The 10,459-nt window shown below is 33.5% G+C and overlaps 1 protein-coding gene across 3 annotated transcripts in view; it reads left to right on the forward strand.

Annotated features, from left to right (window-relative positions):
• Positions 1 to 10,459, forward strand: part of rimbp2b (RIMS binding protein 2b) — a 151,323-nt gene that overhangs the window by 78,798 nt on the left and 62,066 nt on the right. For 2 of the 3 annotated variants that reach the window (XM_079896708.1, XM_079896709.1), the window contains one exon: positions 6,989 to 7,111. In XM_079896708.1, coding sequence (XP_079752834.1) covers positions 6,989 to 7,111 — 123 coding nt within the window. Of the gene's footprint in view, positions 1 to 6,988; positions 7,112 to 9,912; positions 9,967 to 10,459 lie in introns of those variants that run through there. The other variant, XM_079896710.1, reaches the window with a different exon arrangement.

Raw genomic sequence — 10,459 nt, forward strand, 5'->3', positions numbered from 1 at the left:
AGAAAAAATCATGTTTTCACTTGCTCATACACGTCCCCAAATATCGGGTCATTCGGTACAACCGCTATAAAACATGGATAATGTTGTAATATTTTAAAAACTTTTACTAAATATAAAATGTTTGATTGTCCTTTTGGTAGCTAGCTAGCTAACTAACAAGCTAGGCAGCTAGATATCAGCCTGTTAGCATTGAGTGAAGATTTTGTCATTCGTTATAACCAAAAGAGTCATTCGGTTAAACCGAAATTTTGGTTATAACGAATGACTTACTGGGTGTATCGAATGACAGCAATGTATGTTGGTCATATTTGTACATATCTGGAATAAATAAATACAACATTTTATTAATAGAAAATGCGCAGTGTATATTAATATATAATTTTGACTGAATTTTACCTTTGCAGATGCCTTTATCAAATAAGGAAAAAGCCGCTCACTTCTGAGCAAGGATCAATGCTGATCGAACGTTAGAACCTACGTTAGAAACCACATAGCAACATCCTAGCAACCACCCCAAATACTTTGCATAGCAACAACCTAGCAACCATGCTGAATACCCTAGCAACCACCTTGAATACCCTAGCAACCATATAGTAACACCCTAGCAACCACTCAGAAACGTTAAAACAAAATTTCTGTTCTGTCTCTCTCAATCCAACTTTAAAGTTTGTCTTGTCGAACTTTATCTAGTTATTTTTCATGAATTTATAGCCTAGCAGCTCATCGTTTAACAATTTAAACACTTGTTCCAAGACCAATTAAATGCTTCAATGTTTTAATTAATATAATTTGCAATACGAGTTATATGTTCATTCCAATATCAAAATGTTTTAATGTTTGAAGTACTTTTTACATTAATAGCCTATTATATTAACAATAAAATGTGCTTTTGAAGCTATTTGTGTCTGTTTATTGTCTTAAATATTCGTAATGTCAAGGGCAGCAGACATGGTCATTCGGTATAACCGGCCTTGGTCATTCGGTAAAACCGATATAGTAAATATTTAAATGGAGTAATATTGTTTTTAATAACTAAAGGAACTACAATAATACAAATATAAAGCAAATAAGGCTTTTTTTTACATTTCCCCTTTTTTCCTTTCCCTGTGCAATGTTTTACTTGAATATGTTGGAGTGTTCAGAGTAGTCCAATAAAATTATTAAATTTTTGAGATCAGTGATCATTTTATTTAATATTTCTTCTGTGGTACACACTATATACTATCTCAACATCAATGTCAAATCATTTTTTTTCATGAATAATTATCTGCAAATTAATAATTTTAGATATATTCATGGTTAAACCGAATGACTTTTTTGGAGACATTCTTGTAAAAAAAAATGACAAAAACAGTGTTAATTGATTGTACAAACCACAAAATCTTATTGTTAACACCTAGGTAAACTAAAAAAATGTTTCAAATATAGTTATATCTCCATTCTATTTTTTTACACTTTTAAAAACCTTATTCGTCAATGACCCAAATATAAAATATTTTGTTCACATTTTTGGGGTTTTAAATCGAATTTTACTCGATTAGTAATAATGGCTATTATTATTATTAATAATGTTAAAAAACACGTATTTTATATAGAATATATGGATATTTTTGTGGAAATCATGATACATATTTTCAGGATTCTTGACGAATAGAATAATCAGAAGAACAGCTTTTGAAATAGAATTTGAAATATACATTTTTTGTAACATTATGAATGTCTTTTACTGTCACCTAACTTTTGAATTGTAGTGTATCACAGTTTCCACAAAAGAAATATATTAAGCATCAAAATCTGTTTTCAAAATTGATAGTAAGAAATGTTTCTTGAGCAGCAAGTCAGCATATTAGAATGATTTCTGAAGGATCATGTGACACTGAAGACTGGAGTAATGATGCTGAAAATTCAGCTTGGCATCACAGGAATAAATTACATTTTAATAATTATATTTAAAATAAATATGTAATAAAAAATAAGTATATTTTAAAATAGAAAACAGTTATTTTGAATTGTAATAATGTTTAAAAATATTTTACTGTATTTTTGATCAAATAAATGCTGCCATGCTCCATTGGTTATGTCTTCTAGTGCAGCACCTTTGAACTATAATCGTCTACTTTGGTCTTCTTTTGATGTGCACTTTTCTGATCTCCCATAGTTCTGTCTCACACCTGCATGTGCGATCTGTTATCTCTGATTCATGCCTGCTAGCATCAGCACCCCTGTAGCCTGCTTATGGTTAATCTTTTAGTCATGTCTGTGTCAGTATTTAGTTGGAGGCACATCTTGGCACCCAATCCTGGCAGAGCAGTGTCCTCCTGCTGAGCTGTTCGAAGGTAGGCCTAGTCCGATACGTCCGAGTAGGTGTGTTGTCAAACGCTGTTGCAAAACACGATCCCCGCTCCCTCATTAGACATTTATGAATGCAGTTCCTATGAGGCCGATAGAAATACAGAGGAAGGTAAAGGAGAAAGAAAAAAACATCCTCAGAAATCATCAGAAAGTCTTTGTACTGTGACTCTGTGATATTTATAAAGAATTACAGCATAACACTTTCCACAACTTATGGTTTGTGAGTTCTAGCAGTACGCTGTATTCATTTATCTTGTCCAAAGCTCAAATGCTTATAGGCGAGCTTGGGAGCAAATGAGAGTAAATCCTCACAGCCATGATCCAACATCTAGCAGAAAACCTTCTCAGAGGTGTGGAAGCTGTTAGGGAAGCGAAACTTCTTATTAATTCTAATGGGTTTTGGGCCATTGATATGACACAAATTTTTCTCTCCTTTCTATTAATATAAAGATACAATTCATACACCGCAGCGGAATACATTTTTTACTGAAACAACGAAAATGAAGTTTTCATTTAGCCGAAAAACGAAACTATATGATAGAATAAAGTTCATTTAAGAAACCTAATCAATCAATTCAATTACATTTTTCAAAATCAAATATAACCAATAAAAAAAAATAAAAAAAAAGATTACAATTGTAAGAACTTGTTTTAAACGAGATTTTAAACGATTTTGTGGATGTACAGCGTGCAGAGTTTCACTAAGACTTTTTCCACCTTATTTTGCAACGTGGAAGTAAGCTCCTTGAATGTGTGAGACTTCCGATTCATTAGCCGCTATAGGAAATTATTAATATAAAATAATATAACAACAATTAAAAGTTTGCGTTATAAAGCAGCATAACGGACTGTTTTTCTACAGGTAAAATAACTGGAAGTGAATGACACTGGAAGCCAGAGGCATTCGAGTTATGGCTGCGCCTGCTCTTTCGTTAAAAATAAGATGGAGATATTGGCCCACATTGCAGGCTATAGCACAAAACAGCTCCTTATGTTACGATGCTAAACTGAGAGCAGTAATGGTGTGACGTGTGAGTCATGTGAGGCTGCTCTTGCTTGAAAAGATTGGTCCTTCATGCATCACTTATTTTGTGAACCCCCCCCCCCCCCCCATCCCATCTCAAATAGCTGTTTCAGAGTGAGACATCGTTGAATCTACAGCTCTGTCCCAGCTCTCAGAATGGAAGTCATCAAGATGGCAGCTGCTCCAGCTTGTCAATTCAGTCTGTTACTGGCTCAGCATTCAACCTTTTTGGAGACACATTGGTGGACAGAGAGGTTGTTGGAAACACATACACACTTATATTAACATTTTGAAATTAAACTTAGGGGTGGAAATCTTTTGGTACCTCACGATTCGATTCAAATCGATTCTTGAGGTCACAGTTCGATTAAAAATCGATTCTCGATTTTGAATAAATTTTCGATTTGATATATGCATAGATTTGATTTTAGTTTACTGTTTTGTGTTACATTTCTTATTTGACTACAGTAGACAGTTTATTAGGTCTAGAAGAAAAAATATCACTGAAGTAATGTGATTTTCCTATTTTAGTCAACCTAATATTGACTTTCAGTCTTCTGTAATAAAGCAAGGCAGCCCTGAGACAAATAGAAAACTACAATATACTATACTAGAAAAAAATAATAAATAAAATTCCTTGATTCAAAAATAAAAACTTATTATTTGAACTTAAATTAAATGAAAATAAATAAACAATAGGAAAAATACAATAGAAAAATATACATATTAAACACAATCTTTTTTTCAGGTACAGTAGTCTAGTTTCATTAACGCCTTAAGAAATACTACAGAAACTGAATAATCAAATGTAAGAATAAAATACTGTATAGTCTTCACTGTATGATTTAAATATAAATAATAAAGATACAAAAGTGATTCAGTCAAAAGCAGTGAGTGATTTTATTTTTATTTTATTAACATTAATGAAACGGATGGCGTCAGTTTATTAGGCTGCTGTCCCTTTAAGAACAAATGCATGGATCTAATATACTGTTACACATTCAGTTAGTTCCCAACTGTTTACGTTCACGTAGGACATATTCAGACTGTGTTTATGTAAACACTCCACACGATGTGCATTTTGACATAATTGTGTGTGTATTTGACCATTCAAGCACAAGAAGATGTGAAAGAGAACTGTGCTTCGGCTGTGTGTCCGTCAGCGAGAGCACCGCATTGAGTCCTTTTTCGCGGCTTATTGTGATTATAACACTCGTAACGTATCAATAACTTTAAGTAGTATTGCGAAGTTAAAGAAGTGTTACAATTTAGAATTTAGATTTTTGAAATTTGTGAATCGATGCGAATCGGCAGAAGATAGAATCGCAGTTAATTTGTGAATTTATTTTTTCCCCCACCCCTAAAGCTTACACTGAAAAGGTATTAATAATCTGTTCTTTGCTGATGGACTAACTATCCGGACAGCCAAACCCCTGACAATATTACAAAAACAGTTAAAAACTCTTAACTACATACTGATCACTCTTTTATTAAAAGAAAATAAATATCCTGTGCTCTTACTATTGTTTTACCTCTGGTCTAGATTCAATCTGGTCTAGATTGGACTATTCTAGAGAATGTTTGAAACTTTGCATTTCTAGCACTTTGGCATTATTATGCAATATGTTATTATTATATTTCTATATATTATATATTATTGTCACATGCTGTGATGGTAACATGCAACACAAGCAAACAGGAACAGAACAAAACCAAACTAAAACACAAACAAACTGAACATAAAACTATATATTATTTTTTTTTTTTTTTTTTTTTTTTTTTTTTGCTACTGTAGCTGACTAAATAGTGAAATAGTAATATTTTGCTACTATTTTTATACTCTTATACTTACAAGGTTTTTCCCAAGGTTTTTCTTTCCTAAGGGTTATTGTAGTTGAATAAATCTAAAACCACAACCGCATTGTGTTTTATAATAAATTTTCCTTCTAAAGTATGCAAATTTTGGCAATATGAATTATACTGCCCTGTAACGGCAAAATCCCTTAAACACATGAAACAACATTCACAGCATGTTGAAAAATAATAGAGAAGAACTTTAGTCAGATATAGTTGGATCATGAAATGTTGCACTTTGATATTATTGGTTAATATAAATTGTTTACCTGCCCACATGCTCTGGTTACTGTACCCATACAATTAAGTTGTATCAAAGGTGGACAAAGTTAGTACATTTTCATAAAAGATTATAAAAACTTTTTTTACTCCATCATAATCTGACATAAAAAAGGAATATGGTCAGTTTAGATATCATGTTCTATTTAATTTGTACTTGAGTGTCTTTTGCCCAACACCACTATGACTATCCAGCGACATGCCGGTTGAATGTCATAAGAATCAACAATACAAGTGTAATAGGTCAAACACATTTCCTCTAGAACGAGCATATTCAGCTGTAATTGCTGTTTCAGTACGTGTGTGTGGTTCAGGTTGCAGATAAGAGATGAGTGTCTGATTGGACAGGCGTGGAGTGTGTACTTGCTACCTCTGACTCTGTCAGCTCAGCTTTTTATCATGACTGACGCCAAGATCGATACAGGACGTCAACCCCTCTGCTCTCGGTCTCTAAATACACGACTCTCACCCCAGAGCTCAGCGCTGACTACATGCTCCATTTATCACATAAAAGTGAATGAAGACAAACAGAAAATATCATTTTCAAATGATCAAAGTATTTAATAGCAAAATGTAATTATTTGAAGAAACCCGTAACAGTGGAGATGTAATGTTATTACCATATTATGTATTATATTTTTATAGAATTATATTATTGTGATATAATATTTTAAAATATTTTACGATTTTAAAGGTGTACAAAGTAATCTTTTCTCATTTCAAACATTTTACACAAAGAAACAAACTAGTTTTGAAAAATGTGTTCAGAATTTTTTAACACATTTACGACAAGATGCAGTTTAATTGTTCTTTTGGTAATATTTTAGTTAGTAATCATTTAAATTAAAAATGTTTTATTTTAGTTTAGTTTAGTTTTTAGTTTGATTCAATTGTATCTTCTATCTGGCTGTTGGTGAAATAGTAGTACTTTGCAGCTGTGGTTACATACTTAAACTGAAATAACATTGGAGCAGATGTGCTGGTCCGGATACGAGCGTCTAGAGCTGCCCTCTCAGACCCTGATGTTTATAAGAGTATCGTATGCTGGAGGTTGGTAGATTGTTGAACGATTTCACCTATTAGCCTTGTGGCCACATGCGTCCAGATGGTGTTATTCATACATGATCTTCCTCTACCCCACTGCAGATCCAAAGACAACCACTGCAGATTGATGCTCACAACTACTATCTTAAACTCTCACCTTCAGTAGTTGGTATGAAATAAATTAACTAAATCATCTTTTTTGGTTTCCTCTTGTAAAATCACACTTACATTTTTTATTAAATGTAGCCTAAAGAGAGAGCTGGAATATAAGGGTGGAGCAGGGCCTAAAACAGGTCTTTTTATTATTATTATTTTGCAGGATTTAATGACCTTTCACCTTTCTAACTGAGGTCAGAGGGGAAACAGTGTAAGCCTGAAGACATTCTTGATTAATATCTCTCTCTCTCTCTCTCTCTCTCTCTCTCTGTCCATAAGGTGAAAAGTGAATATGAACAGCTGCAGGAGGCTCTGTACACTGTGACGGTGGAGAGAGATTGCGCTCTGTTGGAGAGGACTGAGCTCCAAGGCAAACTGGAGAACCTAGAGCAGGTGCTGAAGGTGAGAACCAGCCAGACTCATCCGTTTAAATCCCATAATCAAAAGAAAAAGTTATTGGAAAAAAACAAAAACATCAAGCCTTTTTTTTTCTTTTTTTCTACAGTTCTTCAGTTTTGCATTGTAAAAAATAATTTTCTATCTATCCATCCATCCATCCATTTAAAAAAAAAAAATCTACAGTTATTTAGTTTTGCATTGTAAAAAATTATCTATCTATCTATCTCTATCCATCCATCCAGAGTTTGGTCTTTGCGTAAAAAATAATGTCACAAATAATATTAACTATATATGGCCCTAAAATAGGATATGTATTTATGATAAATACAATTATACATTTTTTTCCTTTAGATTTTTGGATGAAAATTGGATGACATTTTGTGAGATTTACCATATTAAGCCATTTCAACCTAAGATTAAAGTGTTATAATTTAGGATCAAGAAATAAAAGGTACGATGTGGATATTTTTCTCACTGGTTACCTGATCAGCCTTCATATATGTTGAGTCGTCAAGCTCAATGGTGGCAAAGTGAAAATGTTATAGTCCTTTATGTAGAGTGAATCGTGTCAGTATACAAACTCATGTTTCAGGAAACCCTGCTGGCCATGTTTAACCCTCAGAGGTCGGAGATCACGCCGGCGTGATCTGCTCGCTTTTTTCCTTATGAGTTGAATTGAGACCCAAAATACTCTTTTGACTTTGATTTTACAAAACAAGTTTCATACATCAATCGATTCTGTTAAATGTGTATTATTTTTGTGTATACTCACAATAAAAACATAGTGTTGTGCTTTTCGACAAATAAAGAAAAATAAACACGAAGCGAGTTCTGCCTTCTTTCTGTCCGTGTAGTCCATTCTGAAACGCGTCCGAAAATGAATCATAACTCAGCGAATACTTCTCACACAGGCACGTGAGATATGTCTTTATGAAGCTTTAAATCTCCTCTTTTAAATGAAGTAATTTATATAAAAAACAAATGTTTTCAACTCATGTAATCCGTTTGAAAGCAAGGAGAGGTACCGTTTTTCCTTCTGCTTCATTATCTCTATAATGTGCTGAGGCCGCCCCGCCCCCAGCGCGATTCACATGTAAATAGTTAGATGATCTAGTATGCATCGCATACGCCCCTCGATCAATGCCATAAAAAGTTTCTTCATCAGACTTACTGATAGTTCATCGCGTTTTGAGTATGAAACGCTTCTCCGGTAATAAAGACGTCCTTCAGATGATTCTGGACAGCGAGGAAGAATGCACCTTTTCCTCAGAGGACGAACGGCAGCATATTGAAGAGCGAATTCCGCCGAGAACACAATTTCGGAGTAAGTTTTACTTAAAAGTCTTTTGTCTTTTATTTTTCGTGTTCGCATGTATGAGGAAAAAACAATATTGCGTGACAGTTCTCCATTATGGACGTGAGCGCTCTAAAAAGCACTAAAAGACTTTCAAACTTTCACAGAGACCTCAAAACAGAAAGTACAAATCCTTTCTTTAAAACGAATTTCGTTTTGTATCAATTGTATCTTACTTTTAATAATTTTTTCATTAACAAATTTCCTGGATTTAAACTGCAAATTAACATTTATATTTCTTATAATAAAAATGAAAGACATATGTTACAGACATATGAAAGACAACATTTCGTTGATTAGTTTTGGATAGATTATACATTTTTAATGTAAAATATCTGCCACCTCAAATAAGCTTTTGTTTGCCAATATTTGCTTATGTTAAATATAATATGTTTTGTCAAAAATAAAGTTATCAAATAATCAATCAAATCCTTAACTTTGAAATATGTATGATAAAATGTATACTTTAGTTTTTACAAAGAAAGATTACACTTGAATTGTTGTTGTAATTGTAACCTTTTTAATAAAAAAATATATTTACAAGGTAGATGTAAACAAACTATTAAAAGGTAAATATAAGCCTTTTCTTTAAATAACTTTTATTGTGTTTTATTATTGACAAATTTGGGGAGAGCATAAATATTCCAAAACTGAAAATACAGTATGAGAATTAACTGCACAATTACTAGTTTTCCTTGGATATTATAGGCCAAATTGCAAGCACAATATGAGGAAAAATAACCTCTTACACACCCAATGGCCCGCGGGCGGGACGTCGGACCACAAAGGGGTTAAGTATGCGGGCCCCATTGTCTCCTCAGGTGTGAACCACTACATATGCATGACCGTAGACGCCCACTCCGCATATTGCCTTTCCAAACAGAAAGTGCTTTGCAAAATTCAAATCAATGTATTGTGTTATGTGAATGATAAGGCAGGGTGATTTTCACTTTATTTTGAAGAAAAAACACTAGGCGATGACATCCATTAGACAAAAGTCTTATTGGCACATATTTAGAATGTGTTTTATGGCCTTATTTCAGAAACTTTAGTTTTTAGTTTTTTCAATAACCACGCATAAACATTATTCTCTCAAAAATGCAGACATGTACATTCTTGTTGCTCACATTTCATGGTAGTCCTGTTTGTGCTAAATAGTGTGTAATTTTTTTTTGCCATTAATATGTTTATAAGCAACTGAAAAAAGCAAAAATGTCAGGGCATGTCAGAACATCTCAAGGACCCCAAAAACACCTTAGACCCCCAGAGGGTTAAGGGCGATTTAGATCATGATCATCACTTTCATCTATGTTTTCAAACCTTTTTTTCTCCCTTTGTGCTCTTTTATGGCATCACAGGATTGTTTTTTTTTACCTTTTAGAGCTGTCGTACACCCTCAAAGTGTGGATCTGTGAGTCCTGGAGCGCCCTAACCCTCCCCTAACGTCTAACCCTCTCCTGCCCCTTCCCTGTCCCTGCCACCTTCCATATTTTTCATTCATCAGGTATATCTAAAGACTTTACAGAAGCCAGCACTAACTGAATGTTGACCTTTTGACTGAATACTAACAGCTGATCTGGATGCCGTATGTGATCTGAATGGTCGGCCAGCTAAGGCACTGTGGAATGCATTTGTGCATGACACAACAGTTATGCACAATTACACCCTCCCCTCACGAAGTAAACTAACCCAGCTCTTCTTTTGAATGTGAGATACACACACTTAATATTGTTTTAAACAATATGCAATTATGTTTTCATTTAAGTTATAAGGTGACAGTTTTGCTGAATGTACAAAGTGTGAAATATGTTGAAACTATCAGCCTTGATATACAAAAAAAGGAACCAACTAATCTAGTAGCATCACAATATTTTATTGCTTTAGTTGGATCTAAACCAATAAAATATAATTTGTATTCTATGGTAATATCTGTCTAGTTTTTATGCAGATGCCTTATTATTAGCAAAATAAGCTGGAACAGTGTAATCATTAAAGGA

Source organism: Squalius cephalus, assembly GCF_949319135.1.
Source record: "Squalius cephalus genome assembly, chromosome: 16".
Classification (NCBI taxonomy): domain Eukaryota; kingdom Metazoa; phylum Chordata; class Actinopteri; order Cypriniformes; family Leuciscidae; genus Squalius; species Squalius cephalus.